General features: G+C 37.6%; 1 protein-coding gene across 2 annotated transcripts in view; it reads left to right on the top strand.

Moving 5' to 3' along the window:
• Window positions 1–3,924: 3,924 nt before the first annotated feature.
• VIRMA (vir like m6A methyltransferase associated) overlaps window positions 3,925–21,840 on the top strand; it is a 58,785-nt gene continuing 40,869 nt past the window's right edge. Inside the window, exons 1-5 of one of the 2 annotated variants that reach the window (XM_080802597.1) lie at window positions 3,925–4,191; window positions 13,797–13,912; window positions 18,282–18,368; window positions 19,467–19,515; window positions 21,068–21,236. In XM_080802597.1, coding sequence (XP_080658723.1) covers window positions 4,129–4,191; window positions 13,797–13,912; window positions 18,282–18,368; window positions 19,467–19,515; window positions 21,068–21,236 — 484 coding nt within the window. In that variant the 5' untranslated portion in view covers window positions 3,925–4,128. Of the gene's footprint in view, window positions 4,192–13,796; window positions 13,913–18,281; window positions 18,369–19,367; window positions 19,516–21,067; window positions 21,237–21,840 lie in introns of those variants that run through there. The other variant, XM_080802598.1, reaches the window with a different exon arrangement.

Genomic DNA, 21,840 nt, shown 5'->3' on the forward strand with positions numbered 1-21,840 from the left:
GTTCCCTCTGCTTGTGCTCTCTCTCACTCTGTCTTTGACAAATAAAATAAATAAAATAAATCTTAAAAAAATTTGAGAAAATACCTTTAAAAATGAAAGAGGAAGAGTTGTACAACCTGAACACATGATATATAACATGTGTTCAATATGTAATTCTATAAGTGATTCAAAATAGCAATTAGAAATAATAGCAAATAAGAAATCAATTCACTCAATAACTATTTTTGAGTGTTTAGTGTGTGCCAGATACTAAGGATGTATTGGTGAACAATATCAGGTATTGAGGATTTACCCATGATTTCTTCTAAGAGTTTAATGGTTTTCGCTCTTGTATTTAAGTCCTCAACCCATTTTGAGGTGGGTTTTTTTTGTTTGTTTGTTTATTTTTGTTTCGGTATATGGGATGAAGTAAGGGCCTAACTTCATTCTTTTGCATGTAGATACCCAATGATCTCAGCATAATTTATTGAAGAGATTATTCTTTTCCTGTAGAATGGCCTTGGCACCCTTGACATATATATTAACTATGTACATAAGGTTTATTTCTGGCCTCTAATTCTATTCCATTGGTGTGTACGTTTATCCTTATGCCATTACCACAGTTCTGATTGCTCTAATTTCATAGTAAGTTTTGAATTATTAATTTGGAGGGTTCATGTGTCCTCTAAATGTGTTCTTCTTTTTCAAGATTGTTTTTGTTATGTGGGGTCCCTTGAAATTCAGTATGAATTTGAGGATCAGATTTTCTATTTCTGAAAAAAAGGCCATCAAAATTTTGATAGGGGTTGCATTGAACTTGTAGATCACTTTAGGTAACATTGTCATCTTAACATCTTCTGTCATCTTCTGATCCATGAACATGGAATGTCTTTCCATTTATTTGCCTTCTTTAAATTTCTTTAAAGCAATATTTTATAGTTTCCAGTGTATAAGGCTTTCATCATCTTGGTTAAATTTATTCTTTAAGTATTGTGTTCTTTTGGATGCTATTGTAACTGTATGTAGGGTTTTGTTTTTGAGAGAGAGTGTGAATGAGCAGGGCAGGCTAGGGGCGGAGACCGAGAGAGAGAGAATCTTAAGCAGGCTCCATGCCCAGTGCAAAGCCCAGATACAGCTCTGGATCTTACAACCTGATCATGACCTGAGCTGAACTCAAGAGTCTGATGCTTAATCGACTTAGACACCCAGGGGCCTCATGTAACTGTATGTAGGTTTTTGGAAGCCATATCAAGGGAGTCATATTCAAAGTAGATGAAACCGTGTAAGCCATAGGGTACAGTGTTGTGAAATACCTCTATATTAAGGGAACCATATCTAGCTGGGAATGTCTGGGAATGTCTTGGAATGCCACATCAAATGGTGTGGCAGGAACAAGATGAAAAAGTGAGGAAGGAGAAGTGAATCCGGGGCCCTACACACTATGTGAGGTTATAGACAACCAATTAGGGATTCCAGGCTCTCCTAGAAGTCTGGTTAATACTTTATCTCTTCTATACATCTGACTGTCCTCTCAATCATAGTGGATGATCTCACTGAGATAATAGAAAACTATCAAAAAGGAACTTCCTCATTTCTACATACTAAATCGTTACTCCTATTTGCATGTATACCCATGGACTCCATCTTGCCCCTGGTCAACAGAGAGCAAGCATTTTTTGAGCAAAGGTCATTTTTTACTTGGCTACAAGGTACCTTGCCCCCTATACCTACTCAATATTTTGCTGCCTCAGATATTCCCTCTTTCTCTTTATCATCACTGTTTCTCTCTCCATTGCTTCATTCCACCAGTCTACATGCTGTTATTTCCCATTTAAAAACACTTTTTCCTTACCCCAGCACCCCCTCTCACAACCACCTCATTTCTCTGTTCTATGTAACAAAATTTCTTGAAAGAATTGTTTGTTCAAATTTTCTTTACTTCTCATCTTTCAAAATTTGCTAATAGGTAATACATGTACATGGAGATAGATTACCTCTATTTCTATACTTTAGTCATCAAGTTCCCCCTCCCTGGAGGCAACAACTATTACCAGTTTCTTATATAATTCTTCCAGAGATAATCTTAAAATTAAAATACACATGTAGTATATATGTACAACACAAAACAAAGGGCCCCTAATGTAAACTATGGACTTCAGCTAATAATAATGTATCAATAGTGGTTCAACTGTAATAAATGTACTACAGTAAAGCAAGTTATTAATAATTAGGGAATCTTTGAACAGTGGGGAAGGGGAATATATGGGAACTCCAGTATTAGCTGCTCAATTTCCTGTAAAATTAAAACAACCCTAAGTCTCTAAAACAACCTATAGTCTATTAATGGGATGACTGGGTGTTTCAGTCTGTTAAGCTTCCAAATCTTGATTTTGGCTCAGGTCATAATCTTGGGGTTGTAAGATTGAGTCCCACCTTGGGCTCCAGCTTCGCTGGGTGTGGAGCCTGCTTCAGAGTCTTTCTCTCCTTCTGTCCTCCCCTCCCCCTAAATAAATAAGTCTTTAAAAATGAAAATAGAGGGGCACCTGGGTGGCTCAGTGGGTTAAGCCTCTGCTTTCAGCTCAGGTCATGATCTCAGGGTCCTGGGATTGAGCCCCACATCGGGCTCTCTGCTCAGCAGGAAGCCTGCTTCCCTTCCTCTCTCTCTCTGCCTACTTGTGATCTCTGTCAAATAAATAAAATCTTAAAAAAAAATGAAAATAGAAGAATGCTTAGAATAACAAATATGAAAGCAAGAACTAGTTCTTTGAGAAAGCGAATAGTAAAAGATATGAACTGTTAGCTAATGAAGGAAACGTGCTGAGGAAGGGGACGGAGGAAGATTTACTTTAAAAAAATTAAAAAATAATTTATTATTAAATATTTCAGGCATACCAAAAGGCTCAAACAATAATGTGAGGCATGCCTGTGAAACCATCATCAACCTAAAGAATGAAACATAATCAAACAGCATTTGAAGGCCCTATACACTTCTTGATTTCATTTTGCTCGTTTCCCACTATCTTTAAATTTTAGTGTTTATCATTCCAACGCATTTTGTAATTTTATAATTTATATACATTCTCCCCTAAAGTTGTATTATTTTGCATGTTTTGAACTATATAAATGGTATTTTACACTACATATTCTTCAACCTGTTTGCTTAGCCCTGTTTTTCCCATGTTTATCCATATTATCCACGTTAGTAGATATGAAGTACATTCTTTTCTACCTGCTATATTCTATTACATCGCATACATATGCCACAATTTATTTATTCTTGTTAATGTCAATGAACAGATTTTTTGCAACTATTAAGTTTTATCATTAGCATTACTGTATGTGCAGGCATTTCTTGCGGTCCATATGGGAGACTTATCCTTAAAGCGAGGTAGGCACATGTAATTTTACTAAATAATTCTTAATCGCTCTCCCAAGCACTTGTGTCGGTTTAGACTACAAAATAGTTCCTGTTGCTTCAGTGCTCATCAACACGGAGGCAGTGAGACTTTTCACTCTATATTTCTGTGTTCATGGCATTTCACGTTATACGAATTCTCCAATTTTATTTCAATTAGTTCTCACAATAAGTCAGTGGGTTAGGCATTATTATTCCCATTTGCAGATGAGAAAACAAAAACAAAATCTCTCCGTTTTGAGATAACAGTTTCTTTTCTTTCTTTAAAAAAAAAAAAAAAATCTAACTTCAGCCTCGCGTATTGAACCTTTTTCCTGTCCGCTCTGGAAAGGCTGCTGGCTTGGAAAGTAGATTGCACTTGGCCGGGTGTCTAGAGTTGGCGGCGCTCCCTACCTCTCCTCCACCCTCCCCAAGACTGCTCGGCACCTCCCCACCCCAAGGCCGTCGTGGCTCTGAAACGCGGTAGAACGGGGTTTGGACCACTGGCGACGCCGTAGTCCCCTCCTTTTTTTCTCCCCCCGCCCCGCTCTGTGCTCCGAGGGCGCCCTCCGCCGCGCTGGAGAAGGCGGGGACGGAGACTTCCAGCAGCACCACTATTTCGGATAGGCCCAGGCTTGCGGCGCCAGAGCTCCGGTCACCGGAAGTGCTGCGGTCTCTCCCTCTCCTGAGCCGCTGTCGCCGAGGTTGGAGCGCTGCCCCGGAAGTCCTCCCCCTGTCCCCCGCCCGCGGCAAACATGGCGGTAGACTCGGCGATGGAGCTGCTATTTTTAGATACTTTTAAACACCCTAGCGCTGAGGTAAGGCTTCGCGACTTGATTCCGATCCTGCTTCTCGACTTGAGGACCCTTACAAAAGGTCATTAGGCGTGCCTCGACTTTTCCTCCTGCCGATTGCCGCTTTAACTCCTCACATGCCAGCCCCCTCCCCCCAGCTTGGGTGTGGGCAACCACGTCGGAGGGAGGGCGGCGGTAGTCCACTGGTTTCCCTGCTTTCCGTTAGTTTCCCTTGTCTGTGGTCGAGTCGGCCGCTCAGCTTGCCTTGCTCCTTTGTTGTTGTGCTGTTGTTCCTGTCAGCTTTGGGCATTGAGAAGGGTCATGGTTCTCAGGTTTACCTCAGGTGCTGTTTGGGAGGGGTCTCGGACAGCTCGAGTTTGACAGTACAGGTCACGCAGGCTTCTTGGTTCCTAATCCCTCCTCCTAGGTCTCCTTCCTTGCAGGAGTTGTGTTGCCCAGATGTGACACTCACTCGGTTTAGGATTGCGGCGTTCTCCAGTTGGCCCTGAAACTTTAAGACTTAGCTCTTGGAAAGATTTCACACAGTAAGGCATGGATTACTTACACGGAACGTCCTCTGCGTGGAGAGAACTTGAGAAGAGAGAACTGAGAGAATTGTAGTCAAACTGTACAGCATAGTTGCATTGTCGTTTGTGAGCGGCGAGGGTGGGGGGTCTTGCGGAGTAATCGTTCTGTAATAACTTGCGCTCCCTTGAACGTATGACTGTCCCTGTGATATTGAAATTGAATATAGCTGGTTAACGAAAGGTTCCCGAAAGCTGGCAACAATGGCCATTAACGAAGTCCATAGAGAGAATAAAACCACCCAGAACTCACTTTTCTCTTTCAGTGTAAACTTAGAGAACTCTTCTTTCCTCGGAGAGAATGATGATAGTGAGTAGTGGTTGTATCTTCATGTTTTGTTTGGCAAAATAAAAAGTTGACAACTTTGGTCTTCTAATTGTTTCAGTGAATGGTTTATAGGTGTGTAAAAATCAAGACTTTGGAAACTTAAGCGTGTCTTACAAACAGCGAATGCGTTTGTGGTCTCATTTCTTGTGGTTCAGTTCGTTGTGCTTGTTCAATGACCATACTTGTCTGACTGTACTTCCAGCTAGGCTTTAGAAAACTCTTGGAATTAGTAGTTGGATCAGAACAGACTTGTCATGTGTACCGTAAAAGAGAACTATTAAAAATGAAAGAAGCATATGATAAGTTAGTGGCATTCTTGTTTGGGAAAATCAGCATTCACTTATAAAATTAAGAATCTAGTGTTTCTTCATTCATTCTTAGACAAACATTGAGAACCAGGAGAGGATAGGACCAATGTGGGCAGTGTTTGAGGGAGGCTTAGTAAGATCACATTTGAACTGAGTCTTGAAGGAAGGCTAAGGGTATGTGGGGGATATGGAACATTGAATTGTTTGTTCCCAGGGAGTTTATAACTAAGTATTGGAGGTTAGGTCCACAAAATTATGATTCAGGTTAGAATCCGGTAAGTACATAAAGAAGCAGTGGGAATTCCTTGGGTTTTATCATCTTTCTCTCCCTCTCTCTTTCGTTTTAAAAGTAAGCTAGCTGTACACCCAATGTGGGGCTGAGATCAAGAGTTGAATTCTCTACCGGCTGAGCCAGCCAGGTGCCCTAATTCCAAAGTGCCGATTTGTGTCTGACGTATTGGGACCCAAGTCAATATTTCTTTAGCTTCCTTAGGTGCTACCAATAAAGGCTATGTGATTTCAGGGGAGGGAGAAATCACTCTTGATTTGAGAATATCAGGTAAGACTTCATCAAGGCTGTGAACTTGGTCCTTGGTGGAAGAGGAAATGTTCCACAATTGTAGATAAGAAAGCAGGGCATTTATTCTCCTGGAGTAGTTGGTCCTCTTTAGAGAATGCCAAAAATCCTAGTATGAAGTGATAGCTGAAGGGCAGTTTGAAGCCAGATCATGGAATTCCTTAAATGCTCAGCAAAGGAGTATGGACTTTATTTTGTAGGAAATATGTAGTTTTTGAGCAGGCAAATTAATTGACTAGTAAAATACATTAATTAATTGATCAGTAATACCTAAAATGTTTCAGAAAAATTAGAGGTAGCAAATCAAGAAGAAAAAAGTGAGATGTAGTGAAAGTTCTAGGTTAGCAGGTAGGCAGTAATCATTGCCAGCATTTATCGAATGTTTATTTTGTTCAAGACGCAGTGCTTTGGTAATTTAGTTATATTTTCTCTAATTACCTTTCAACAATTTCGAAAGATTCTTATCCTCTATTTATAGATAAGAAGGCTTCATGTGAGAGGTTAGATGACTGTCCTAAAGTGATGTAACTGGATTAAGGCATTTCAGTGCATATTTCCTGGCTCTGAAACAGTGCCATGCTGTGTCTCAGTGGGACTAAGTAGGACGGGATAGACACAAGATACATTTTGGATATAGAATTGACAGCATGGCAAGTGATTGTGTGAGGGAGAAAGAGTAGCTAAAAATGATAGAGTTCTAGTTATAGAGACTAGAGAACTGGTGGGATCATTGATAGAAATAGAAATGCCTGGAATTGGGTGTGATGGGAACAAGATAATTTTAGTTTTTGGTGTGTTTAGTAGTATACCAGAGAGCTTTGCTCAATAGGAAGCTGGGAATCTGTTTTAACAATTTACTTACGAAAAATACTTTTGAAGGTGAGCTAAGCTCTGGGAGTGGCAATACAAAGGAGAAAACAAAAAACTCTCAAAATCCATTGCCTTTGCTTCCAAAGGAGTTTGTAATCTGGCGAAAAAGATACTTATTTACATTTCCCAAGAGGAACACTGAAACAGGTTTTGGTAGTTCTAAATGAATTACAAATAGTGTTTGTGGTTTTTATGTCACTTTTTAAAAATTAAATAACTTATTTTAGTAAATTTTAAATTCATTCTAGAAAAATGAGGAAGTACAGAAAAGCAAAGGCTTTCATAATCCCACCTTTCTTAGTCTGAGCTATGGTTAACAGCTTTTTAAATTTATTTTCCAGATCCTCTAGTAGATACATATATACTTAAATGTATACACCATCACCCACATTAACATACCATACTGTATTACTGTTCTTTTCTCACCTAACAATGTGTCATGCATCTTTATAGATCAAGAGTTATGCTTATATAACATTTTAAAAGTATACTTTATTTTAAAACATTATCTTTTTATTATGACAAGGTAACACATGTATGAGGCACAGATTCAAAAGGTACAAAAGGTTATACAGTAAAAAGTATATCTTTTTCTTATTATTGTCCTCTAGCAATCCTGTTTCTTTTCCTAGATATTCTATATAATACCACTTTTTGGCTGCATAATATTTCTTCAAAACTGTTATTTATATATTCTCATACATTTAGGTTTCTAACTTTTTACAGTGATGTCTTTATTTTTTTATTTCTATTTTTATTTTTTTAAAAAATAGGCTGTATGCCCAGTGTGGAGCCCAGTGTGGGGCTGAACTCATGATCCTGAGATTAAGACCTGAGCTGAGGTCAAGAGTTGTACACTTCACTGACTGAGCCACCCCAGGCACTCCAATGCATCATTAATTATTACTTTCTAGATTGGAATTGATGGATTAAACTAATAGTCTTACAGGAGTGATTGATGCTAGACAATCCCACTTTCTTTTATTTATTTTTTTTCGGAGAGAGAATGGGCGGGTGGTGGAGGGCAGAGGGAAAAGGGTAAAGAGAATGCTTATTTATTTATTTATTTATTTTGAGACAGAGAGGGAGAGAGAGACTCTCAAGCAGGCTCCAAAGTCAGTGCAGAGTCTGACATGACTCTGAGTTCATGACCTGAGCTGATACCAAGAGTCAGACACTTAACACACTGAGCCACCCAGTCACCCCAGTCCTACTTTTAGAGTTTCTTTAAGAAACCACTTTGGAACTCTCTGAATAAAAGTGATAATGGAAGTGATAGGATTGGATAAGATAGCCTTAGCTTACCTTTAAGGAGAGTGTAAAAAGAAAATAGAAAATATTTTCAGGGATAGAAGAGTGAGGAGGGGGATACAGCTATACTGTGACACAGGAACTCTTTCTGAAGGTAGATGTGGTTCAAAGTCCTGGAATTTGACCAATTTATTCTTCACAATTTCCATTACCTCCATAATTGTAAATCTCTCATGATTTCCCATTGCCAACCTGTGTTCCTAGGTTTATGTACTCCTCTAGATATCTTTTTTTAAAAATTTTATTATTTTTTTTAAGATTTTATTTGCCAGAGAGAGAGAGCATAAACAGGGAGAGTGGCTGGCAGAGGGAGAAGCACGCTCCCCTCTGAGCAGAGAGCCTGATGTGGGACGTAATCCCGGGACCCTGGGATCCTGACCAGAGCCGAAGGCAGACGCTTAATTGACTGAGCCACCCAGGTGTCCCAATCTTTTTTTTTTTTTTCAAAGATTTAATTTATTTGAGACAGAGAGTGTGCACAGGAGCAGGGGGAGGGGCAATTAGGGACAAGCAGACTCCCTACTGAGTGGGGAGCCTGCTGCGGGGCTTGACGTGGCTCTCAGTCCCAGAACCCTGAGATCATGACCTGAGCTGAAGTCAGACACTTAACCGACTAAACCGCACAGGCGTCCTGTATGCCTCAAGATAACCTTAAGCCCCTACTTCATTGTAATATTTTTTGACTTTCTGAAAATACAATTCAATCAGCTTTTATTAAGCACTTATTAAAAGTCATGCATTAGGGGCGCCTGGGTGGCTCAGTGGGTTAAACCTCTGCCTTTGGCTCAGGTCATGATCTCAGGGTCCTGGGATCGAGCCCCACATCAGGCTCTCTGCTCAGCAGGGAGCCTGCTTCCCTTCCTCTCTCTCTGCCTGCCTCTCTGCCTACTTGTGATCTCTGTCTGTCAAATAAAATTTTTTTTAAAAGTTATGCATTAAATGAATATGCTAGGCACTATGAATGTAACAGTAAACTGAGACTTCATTCTTGTCTTCTTGAAATACCACTCTATTGGGGGAGGGAAAAGAAGCAATTACAATTTAGTTTGATAGGAGGCTTTTGAGTTCAAGGAGGGGCACCTATTTAGACTTGTTCAGGCACAGCTTTCAAGAGAAAGTTGATCTCTAAAAGGAGATGGGACAGAGGAGTGTGGGAGCAGAGATATTAGCATGAGTGAGGCGTGAAGGTGAGAAAGAGCATGGTATATTGGAGCTATAAATTTGGAGTGATAAGGGACTGTACTTTGTGTGTGTGTATACATATATACATATGTGTGTATATATACGTACATACATACATATACATACATACATATATATACACACATACATATATGTGTGTGTGTATATATATACACACATGCATATGTGTATATATATATTTTTTAAAGATTTTTTAAAATTTATTTGAGAGCAAGAGAAAGAGAGCATGAGAGGGGAGGCCAGAGGGAGAAGCAGACTCCCCATGGAACTGGGAGCCCGTTGTGGGACTTGATCTGTGCCTCTGGGATCATGACGTGATCCGAAGGCAGTCGCCCAACCAACTGAGCCACCCAGGCACCCCTGTACTTATATATTAGACAAGGAATTTGGCCTGGGGACTTTAAGGAACAGGGGAGTGATAAATTCACCTTCTAGAAGGACCATACTGCAAGAGGAGAATGGGTTGGAAGGGGGCAAGAAAGAAGCACAAAACTGGTTAGGATCCTATTGCTGTAATCAAGATTAGTGTAAATAGTGTCTAGAACTCGAGAAGTGACAGCAGTAATGGAGAGAAATACACAGATTTTTAAAAAAAGATTTCATTTATTTGAGAGAGGATGAGTGGAGGGGGAGGTGCCTGCTGCTCCCCGCCGCACCCCCACCTTGGCTTGTGCTCTCTCTCTTTGTCAGATAAATAAATAAAATCTTTTATTTATTTATTTGACAGACAGAGATCACAAGTAGGCAGAGAGGCAGGCAGAGAGAGAGGAGGAGGCAGGCTCCCTGCTGAGCAGAGAGCCTGATGCGGGGCTCGATCCCAGGACCCTGGGATCACGACCTGAGCCGAAGGGAGAGGCTTTAACCCACTGAGCCACCCAGGTGCCCCTAAAATCTTTTTTTTAAAACATTTTATTTATTTATTTGACAGAGAGAGATCATAAGGAGGCAGAGAGTTAGGCGGGGCCGGGGTGGGGGGAGCAGGCTCCCTGCTGAGCAGAGAGCCTGATGTGGGGCTTGATCCCTGGACCCTGAGACCACGACCTGAGCTGAAGGCAGAGACTTAACCCACTGAGCCACCCAGGTGCCCCTAAATAAATAAAATCTTTAAAAAAATTTATTTCTTATAATTTTATTGATTGTTTTACCTCCTTCTCTTTCCCCTCCATTTTGCCCTCTTGCCATGGTGAACTTTACCTAACAGTTTCTTAAACCTTCCAAGTTCTTGTTTGCATTCCTTACCTGCATGCATCTCCCCTTGCTTGGAAAGTTGTTCCCTCCTTCTTTTCCACTCATTCTTGTTTTCCTTTAAGACTTACTTAGCTCAGGTGCTGCTACTTTTGAGAAGTCTTTCCTGATACTTTTCTTTTCCTCCCCACAAATTTTTGCCCACAGCTTGAGTTAGGTAAGTATCCCTTTGACTTTGCACAGTATCCTGTGTGAATCTATATCATAGCAATAATATGTCTGCCACAATAGATGGTCTTTTCAGTAATGGCTCAAATTATATCTTTATCTTGGTGTCCTTGGGACCTGGTATTCCTTGGAACATAATAGACATACATTTATTTATGTATTTATGTATTTATTTATTTATTTGACAGAGAGAGATCACAAGTAGGGAGAGAGGCAGGCAGAGAGAGAGAGAAGGAAGCAGGCTCCCTGCTGAGCAGAGAGCCTGACGTGGAACTCCATCCCAGGACCCTGAGATCATGACCGGAGCCGAACCCACTGAGCCACCCAGGCGCCCCCATAATAGACATTTAATAAATGTTTAGAAATAAATATTCAATGAAAGGGGTAGCAACTTATGCAGAAACTCTTCTACTTAAAAACAAAATAGATTTTGAAAAGCTGTTCATAAAACCTGAAGCTTGTTTTTTTTTAGGTCCACAGCAATTACACCTTAACTACTGATACCTTTAATTAATCAGTATAGGGCAGGGTAGAGGAGGATACAATTAATGAAATTTATTCTAAGTTTCCTTTGTATGTAAATATTTTTTAAAGATTTTATTTATTTGTCAGAGAGAGAATGTGAGCTAGAGAGTGCTCAAGCAGGGGGAGCAGCACGCTGAGGTAGAAGCAGGCTTTCTGCTCAGCAAAGAGTCTGATGTGGCACTAGATCCCAGGACCCTGAGATCATTACCGGAGCGCGGAAGGCAACCGTTTAACCAACTGAGCCACTCAGGCGCCCCTCCTTTGTACATATTAATGAGAATTTATAACGTAAGCAAAGGAGCTTCTATATTGTACCGTTTATAAGTAGAGAAGTTTCTTACAGGGGCGCCTGGGTGGTTCAGTTGGTTAAGCATCCAACTCTTGGTTTCAGCTCTGGTCATGATCACAGTCTCGTGAGATCCATCCCTTGCATATCTCTGCGCTCAGCATGGAGTCTGAGAGTCTCCCTCTCCTCTGCTCCTTCCCTCACTTGTGGACACTCCCCTCTCTCTCAAGCAAATAAAATCTTTTAAAAAAATAAAAGAAGCTGCTTACAGGAAGGAATCATAGCACCAAAGGTTGAGACAAAATGCTCATTTCTTTTATGTAAATCTATTATAGTACCTGTGGAATATCTACAGTATATTTGTAATAATTAGGATATAAGTTCAGCTGCTGTCACAAAAGTCAAAATAACAGTGGATTTGATAAAATGGGATTTTCTCTCAAGCTAGTTGTAAGTATTCTAGGGCTAATGTGACAGCTCCACAGGTTCCTTCTATACTGTTCCTCTGCCATCCTTAGAGTGTTGCCTGTATTGTCCAAGGTAGCTTTTCCATACCATCAGTGTTCTAGAAAGGCAGCAGAATTTTGGAACAAGAGGTAGGAGTTTTTGAAGTCTGAACCTTCCCTTTAAGGACATGATTCAGAATTGCCTGTATCATTTCCATTTCTGTCCCATCAGTCAGAATTTATTTATTTGTTTCTTCATTTTCCATTTATCAGAATTTAGTGATCACAAATTCACAATGGCTTCTGGAGTCTGTGAAATCCGGTCTTTAGTTAACTTGTGCCCAGTTTGGGCTTCTTTAGTAGAAGAGGGAAGTGGGTATTGGAAGACAGCAATCAGCTTCATTTTGCATTCATTCTGTTTGTTTTATATCTTTGAGAGTTTTTAAATACATTTGAATAGTAAGCATTATATTAAGATTTCTATGCCTATATATTATGATCTCTGAGTTTAAAAATGCAAGATTGGGAAGTCATCTTCTCTCACATTTTAGGGAAAACTAACTTGGATAGTCTTTTGGTCTGTTGATATGCATGATATTCTGTGCAGCTTTAAGAGAGACTCAGGATTCAGTCTTGCTGGTTACAAATAACATGAACCATTCTTCTCATGAATTTTGATCTCTAAGTAATCATAGTGAGCTGAATTGCTAGGAAAAGTTGATGTAAGACAGTCCAAAATCAGCGTGACAAATTCCTTTTTAAATTATTGGTCACAGGGGCACTTGGGTGGCTCAGTGGGTTAGGCCTCTGCCTTTGGCTCAGGTCATGATCTCAGCGTCCTGGGATCAAGCCCCACATTGGGCTCTCTGCTCGGCGGGAAGCCTGCTTCCCCCCTCTCTCTCTGTCTGCCTCTCTGCCTACTTGTGATCGCTCTCTGTAAAATAAATTTAAAAAATCTTAAAAAGGAAAAAAATTAAAAAAAAATTCTTGGTCACAAAAGCTATCTTTGTCTGATACTGCATCAAATAATACATAGAAATAAATGTATCCTAAATACAATTGATGCTGTCCATTTCTTTATTGTGATAAACAGTTTGTGGATTCTTTTTCAAATTTCAGGAAGGGTTTAGCTCAACTATTAAGTGCCTAAATTACTCCCTTTGATCTCTTGATATTAGGGGTATGTAAGTTTAAATTAAGCTAATTTAAGCATATATTCACAGTCTCTTCTCTATAATTCAGAATTCAAAAGTGGCAGAAAAATCTACCCTGAATTCATTTGGCCATGGAATCAGATTTGAACTGATGTAATAGTTATAGTCTTTAGTGTGAATGTTTATACATGTAGTTAAAGAAATATTAATGCTTTGATTACAAGGTGCTACCCCAGAAGCAGCAGGTGTTAAGTGCTGTGCCGTATTTGTATTATATTACCTTTCTAAAAACCCAGTAAGTCAGAATTGTGAAAAGCATCTTTCACAGTAAGGGATTGTGGGTCTGTATTGGCCCAAGCAGAACATCAGTAGAGAGGCAGATATGCTGCAGAAAATGTTAATACACACTTGGAGGGATTTAACTATGTAAATGTTATCATCAGCTATTTTCAAAACAGTGATTTCTACAATATCATAAATAATGTAATAGCACTGTTTTAATGATATGAAGTTTAAGAATATTTGTGACATTCTGAAAGAAACCAATTGAAGACGAATAAATTTTGAATAGACAAAAGTGTTTTGCTTACAGTATGTCCTTCTCCTTCCCTTTTTTTTTAAAAGCAAAGTTCTCATATAGATGTAGTTCGTTTTCCATGTGTGGTTTATATCAATGAAGTCCGAGTCATACCCCCAGGAGTAAGAGCCCATAGCAGCCTGCCAGATAATAGAGCATACGGGTAAGTCAACTTTCTTTTTAAAAGTGTTTGTGACTAAAGATTGTCTTAGACATACTCTTAAATATAAAAATTTAAGGTAATCTTTTGGAAGTAAGAAAAAAACCCCAAAAAACTCTAAAACCTTATTCAGTTATAGTTATGTTATGTTGCATTGTAATTGACTATAGGCTTTCTGTATAATCCATGTATCATAAATTTGAAAAGAGCAATTTTTTTGGTCTAAGTACTAGTGAAATTTTTTTCTTCATTTATTTTTTATCTTCATTTATTTTTTAATTGGTAAAATAAGTTTATATTTTCTAAAATATTCTAGGGTGGCACAGTCTGGTAGATGAAGTTTTTTTTTAAGATGAATTATTTTTAACCTGTTTTTTTTCCTTGAAGATAAATAAGAATTAGTCTGAATATTTAGAAATATATCTTTTATATTATTTTATAATACCAGTTTTCATGACTTAATGGTGATCTTCTTAGCCTGATACATGTGTCTTTCTATAAATTTTAGATTCACATTATCCTTTAGTTGTAATTAGCAAGTAGTTGTTTGATGCTTTCTCTTTCTTAGGCTCTGTGGGAAAAAGCAAAATGTAAGACATGGTCCCTGATGTGTTGTTGATAGCTTTAACAGCTGACCTAAAACAGGAATTTGATCTTTGTTGTAATATGAATAATCATTATCATCTTATTTTAATTACATGAATTGGAAGTATAAGCCAAATTTTGGTTGTGGAAGCATGAATATATATAATACATTTATTTATGTGAGTTTTTAGCTTATAGTCTCAATACCACATTTCATTATGTGCATGCTATGATAGCTTGATTTTTGCTAACTTGTAAGAGTTAAACCAGCTAACTTAGTAGTCAGTGTTATGGTACAGATTCAAAGATAAGGGCTCGTTTCTTCATAGTATGAAATGTAGTTGGCCTTTTATAGAAATAGATACAGAATCTGCAGAGGTTTTCAGGTCATTCAAAAGTAAACACAAAACAGTACGAATATTTAATGTTTATAATGAGAAATCATCATTTACTTTATATCTTTTTTCCATGGTTAAGGAAATTAAAACTTAAGTTTTCTTATAATTTCTTCCTGTTTTTTCCTTTAAAGGAGATGTGTATAGAATGGGAAAGATGGGAGAATGACAGTGTATCTAGCAGTCCTCTCTGATTGTACTGCCTCTGGTCAAGGAAGTTCTGTTAGTTATCTATTGCTGCATAACAGATTACAGCAAAATTAGCAGCATAAAACAGTAAACATTTATTATTTCACACTATTTCTCAGGGTCAGGAAACCAGAAGTGGTTCAGGTTCTGTGATGATGTTTTTGTTTTTTTTTTAAAGATTTTATTTATTTATTTGACAGACAGAGATCACAAGTAGGCAGAGAGGCAGGCAGAGAGAGAGGAGGAAGCAGGCTCCCTGCTGAGCAGAGAGCCCGATGCGGGGCTCGATCCCAGGACCCTGGGATCATGACCTGAGCCGAAGGCAGAGGCTTTAACCCACTGAGCCACCCAGGCGCCCCCTGTGATGATGTTTTATAGTCAAGATATAGCCCGGGCTGCAGTCTCAGAAAATTTGACTGGGGCTGGAGAATTTGCTTAAAAGCTCACTCATGGCTATTGTCAAGAGACGTCATTTCCTTGTCAGGAGATTTTCTCCATGGGGCTGCTCATGTCACAGCATGGATTCTTCCAGAGCCAGTGATCCTAGAGAGAGTGAGCATGCTTCTAACTTAGTATCAGAAATGGCATGCTGTCGTTTTTACCATATTCTGTTGATTACATATTCTGCTGGTACAGTGTGGGAGGGAACTACACAAAGGTGTGAATACCAGAAATGGGTCTTTGGGGGCTGTCTTGGACACTGACTAGCACAGCAGGCAAAATGGATCTCTGTCATGGGCTGCAGTTGGTAAGAGTATTGTTACATATTCCATCCTCTTATCTCTCTTCTGTTTCTTAGCTGGGGGTGAATGGCAGTTCATGTTTTAATAATTCCGGATGTGAAATCATCAGGAACAACTTTATACATGATTAATGTGTTATAGAACAATAAAATGAAGTACTAATATGGTCATGCAAATGTAAGATGTTAGGAAGTAATGTTAGAGATCAAGTGATATTTACACAGTGTACTTTACAGTAGTTTTTTTTTCTTATTATAAAACTCAGAAATGTGTGGGTAAAATTAAAATCCCTTTAATTCTTCCATCCTGAGAAAATCATTACATTTGATGCATTGTGTTATTTAATGTATATGTGTGTGTGTGTTTATTTTGTTGTTATTTTTTGTGAATGTGGTATCTTACGTGAGGTTAGGTTTTAGAGTCAACAAGTTTTAAGATGAAAGTCTAGTGCAGTCAAATTACCATTGACTATTTTATTTAAAAAAAAGATTTTTATTTATTTATTTGTTAGAGGGAGAGAGAGTGCAAGCACATGCACAGAAGCAGGGAGAGAGGCAGGCAGAGGGAGAAGCAAGCTCCTTGATGTGGAGCTCATTCCCAAGATCCTAGGATCATGTCCTGAGCCAAAGGCAGACAATTAACCGACTGAGCCACCCAGGCGTCCCACCATTGATTCTTTAAATCACCTTTTAGTCACTAGCACCTGAGTCTTTGGGGATTCGGAAGTAAAGAATTTGCATTTGAGCCCGTTTTCCTGTCCTTGAGATATTGAAGGCCAGGGTTTAGTTTGAAGAAGGATATGACGGAAAGGCTAGAGATGTTGAACACATATATGGTTGAATTTGGGTAAGGTAAAATTATGCTACTCTGACCCAACTGTACATTATTTTGTGTATTTCTTTATTTTACTTAACAATTACATCAGGACTACTTCACATCATTAAATATTATTTGAAAATATGGTTTCTAATGATTGCATAATCTAATGAATGACCATACAGTAGTCCCCCCTTATCCACCATTTTACTTTCCGGGTTTCAGTTACCTGCAGTCAACCGCAGTCCAGAAGCAGATGATCCTCCTTCTGACACATGTCAGAAGGTCAGTAGTAGACTAATGCTAAGTCACAATGCCAATGTCACTCATCTCACTTCATCTCGTCACATAGACATTTTGTCATCTCATATCATAAGAAGAAGAGTGAGTTCAGTACGATAAGATACTTCGAGAGAGACCATGGTCATATAACTTATTACAGTATATTATTGTAATTGTTCTATTTTATTATTAGTTGTTAATCTGTTACTGTGCCTAATTATAAATTGTAGGTATATATATGTGTGGAGATGTGTGTGTGTGTGTGTGTGTATATGTGTGTGTGTGTATATATATATATATGAAAAAACATAGTATATATAGGGTTCAGTACTATCCATGGTTTCAGGCATCCAGTGGGTCTTGGAACATATTCCCTGTGGATAATGGGGTACTACTATACTGTATTTGGCTAGTTTCCTTTGTGGGGATCATTAGGTGTTTTTTGCTTTTCGAATTACAAGTAAGAGTGTTATGAGCATCCTCTTGAAAAAAATCTTTGTATAACAGTTTCCATAGAAACACTTCCTAGAAAAAAGTATTTCTGGATCAGATGGTGTGAACATTTTCTCATTCTCCTGAATTTTATTGCCATATTGCCTTTCAGAACGATTGCACCTATTTTTACTTCTATCAGTGCATGAGGGAACCTGTTTGATATACTCTGGGCACTATGCTTTTTACCATTTGGATTTCTTGTAAATAAACAACAAAGTATGTGGTATTTAAAAATTAAGGTTTTCAGTTAAGTCTAAGGAATTTCAGCCAAGGGTGGAATATATCTCAAATAAGATTTCATTCTAACACAAATTAAATAGGGTTTACTCTTAACTATATAAATCTACAAAAGAATAAAGAAAATTATGTAAATTGTTGCTATACAAATAGGAATTTATGCTTTAAATCCCAATGCTAAAATTATTATAATCTTGTATTAATGTGGGTTAAGTTGAAATCAAATTGTAATTATATAGCTTGAAGTTAGTTAACTCCTGATTCTTTTTGCTAATGGAAGGGAGTCATGCTATAAAGAATTATAAAATTGGATTGACAATTAATTAGCATCTACCTTTATAATACATTAAAATTAAAAAATATTTACATGTATTAGAATGGTCCAAGTAGCAGGCTGAAGATACTTAATTATTAAAATTTCACTTTAAGTAATACGCAAAGTGAAGTTGTCTACTTGAGAATTGGATATGAATAAAATTATGGAAAATATTATAATTAACTATATTTTTATGTAAATTGTAAGATATAATTCTAGAATTGCTTTTAAATTTGTACTTACTTTGTCTTTTGTTTTAATGTAGGAACCGATTATTGGCAAAGGCTGATGTTTCAACTTTGTTTCATTCACAGGGAGACCTCTCCGCACACATTTCAATTAGACTTATTTTTTAACAATGTAAGCAAACCAAGTGCCCCAGTTTTCGATAGGTTGGGAAGGTATGTACCTACCAGGTAATCTCACCAGAAATGCAGGAGTTAGTAGACAAACCTTTGTATTCTTTAGATAAAAGAGAAGGATTTATTTGACCAGTTGACATTATTAAAGAAAATGTCAACCTCCTAGGAAGATGATGAGTTTCTTTACAAAATAAAAATTTAAATGTATGAAACATTAGCCATCTTTTGTTTGCTTTTTATTGGTATATACATTTCTTATACATACTAAATGATTTGATAATAACCTTCTAATTTGGAAAAAATTGCTTTTAAATTTCTTTAGAAGGATTGTGTAAACACATTGAGAGCTAATAATTTGTGTCTTTCACATCACACTGCTACATAATTTAAAATTCCAGTCATATTTTGTAAAGTGGGAGAATTTTGTTGATAGAAACCCCCATGTTGGATTATCTGATACATGCTTGGTATTACTAAAACCAGTTGTTTTAATATCTGCAAAATAATTGACCATTAAATGAGTTTACTTAGAACTCATTTATAAAATAAAAAATTTAAATGTGGCTTAAAAATGGAAAACTTTCTATCCCTTTCCAGGAATTAACAGTTTTTTAGATTTTACTTGTTATTTAATTGATACTTCACTCAGTTATTATTAACTTATATTGGTAATTTAACTTTTTAAAGAAAAAAACAAAGGGAACCTAGATAATCTAAGCAGCTAATTTTTAATATTATAGAATGTTTTTCTTATGTCAGTACCTACTTGGTAAAAATAGGTACTTTTCTCTATTTGGTCCCATTATACAATTTTGGAAGGCTATAAGGCTACTTTGGCTATATATTGGAATTACCTGGGATGCATTTTTTTTTTTTTTTTTAAAACCTGGGATGCTTTTTAAAAAAAAGTATTGATACCTATGCCTGTCCCCAACCAGTTAAATTGGAATCTCTGGGGAGTTTGTTTTATACTTGATTAACTTTTGCAGGGGTATAAATTAAACCTATACTTTGTGGTTTATTAAAACAATAATCTAGCATTTGGTTTTATTAAAACATAAAGGTTTAGAAAGACTTCTTCATGAACTGTGATATTCAGTGTTTGAGCCTATATATTTATTCCTACTCTTTTGGCAGCCTGGAATATGATGAGAATACTTCTATCATCTTTAGACCCAACTCAAAGGTAATTGCAGAAGTCAGTTTTCATCTTGTTCCTACTGTTTGTTTTCACTTTCATTGAAAGTTTTGATCTAAATGAACCAGTGATGCAGAATATTGGCCTATTTGGTTCTAGTGCTACAGGATAACATCATTTCTTGTCTGATTCCTCTTGTGTCTAGAAGCTATTTTAAAATGGAGCAAAGACAATGTAATGTTATTGTCTACCCATAAAGCTCTTTCTTCCTCTAATTCTAATGTGAGTTAGGAAGAGGCCAGCATTTGTGCTTTCCCTTCTTTTCTTTAGGTGAGCAAGTTAGGAAGATAACAGGAAGGTCAGTTGTTATTAGACACCATTGTGCCTTAGGTTTCTAAACAAATACATATTTTATATCTCTTCCTTTCATATCAGAAGTATGCCTTATTTCTTGATATACAAATGCCATTCTGGAAGCATCTAGAAGAGCTAAATCATGGGCAATCAGATATGTAAAAATAATTGTGATCTTATATGGGGACTACTCAGCCTTTTTGGTTTTTTTTGGTGGGGAGGTATTACTTAATCCTGTGCAGTCTGTTTAGACTAAAAATTATCTCCCTTATCTCTCTATTTGTCTTCCAGTGGGGCTTCTGTTTAGAATCTGTTGATCCCTGGTCATTGTCTTTGAGCCTTTCTTCTGGCCCTGAGCTTTCCTTTACTGGAGTTTGCTAGAGTTAGCAAGGAAAATAATAATTTCTTTCTTCCTTATTATGCCTTTAGAAGGGGCCCCAGTACTACTTAATTACTTCATCTTTACTCCACATGGTAGAGTGGGAAGAACTCAGAACAGGGACTTTGGTTTCTAGTTCAGTTTCTTCTACTGACATTCTGATTTTCTTACCTGTGGATAATACTCACTGTGGCTACCTGTCATAGTCATTGTGAGAATATGGCAATTAATGTAGATAAGTATTAAAAAACAAAAGAAAATATTGAGGATTGATGGCATTGATAAAGTCTTTGATCTTTCTAGGAGAAAGTTTCTTTGCAAAAACACTTCATTTAATACTTCTGTTTACCCAGAAGTAGTTTTTAAGTACAATGCAGGTATATAGAATATACCTGCGTGTTTAAGTTGGGTATGTGGAAAGAATGCTATAGAATTTTATGGACTTTATAATTCTTCAGACTGGGCACAATTTGTGCTTCTGTGCACCTCCATGACTTCTTTAACTATTGGGGTTTAATTTATTAATTGGCAGTAACTCCCACTTAATTTTGTTCTCATTTCTATTCTCATGATTGCGAATCTGGTTATGCTTTTTGAACACAGTTGACATACGGTATCAGGGGAGATGTAGTCTTTTTTTTTTTTTTTTTTTTCCAGGGGAGATGTAGTCTTGAGACAGGTTTATGTATAGCAAGTCTGGAGGGCCATATCAAAGCAATGCCTCTGGGTAAATTTCCACCAGTATTGATCTTGGCAGTTTCAGCATACTTTTAAAGACTTCAGTTTAACCACAAAGTAGTTTGAGATCAGTTTACTTTTGGCATATTAAAATATTAACTTGAAAGATACTTTCCTCCAACATATTAGGTGAATACCGATGGTTTGGTGTTAAGAGGCTGGTATAATTGTCTGACACTGGCAATATATGGATCAGTGGATAGAGTGATAAGTCATGACAGAGATTCTCCACCTCCACCACCACCACCTCCGCCTCCTCCCCAGCCACAGCCAAGTTTGAAAAGGAATCCAAAACATGGTGAGAATTTTAAATTTGTCTTTGTCGGTGACACTTAACGTTTTTTATAGTAGGAAAAGGTAATTCAACTAGCTCTTTCACCCTTTGAACCTTCCTTAAAACTTGAGAAGATAGCATTGTCAGTCTCCCAGTTCTTTCCTATAGGAGTTTCTTTTTATGTTGAAGTGGTTACATTTTATTTTCTTCCTCTAGCTTCCTAGAATGCTTTTTGAATTAACCTGAGGTTTTTTTAAATTTAAGACATGTAAATGTAACCCAGTGGTTACTTGTGGTTTAATATCGAAATTATTGCCAAAGGAATTAAGGAATAGGGAGTAAGTTTGGTATATATTCTTAGAATACTCGTCTTGATTTTTTTCCTAGGCGTGCATTTTAGGTTTGGTTAGATGTCTAAGTACAGATTTTTCCCCATTTTTGAGAACTTTTGCTCATTAACTGGAGACAAGAGAAATAACTCTATTAAATTTCAGTGGCTTTCCTTCTATAAAGCAGGCAGCTGGACTCCTGCATCTCTTCTCCTTATTCCAGTATTATTCACCGTACGCTGTTGAAATAAGGAGATTCAGGAATACATTTTGAAATTATAATTGAGGTCACTAGGGGG

This window comes from Martes martes (assembly GCF_963455335.1).
Source record: "Martes martes genome assembly, chromosome: 4".
Taxonomy (NCBI): domain Eukaryota; kingdom Metazoa; phylum Chordata; class Mammalia; order Carnivora; family Mustelidae; genus Martes; species Martes martes.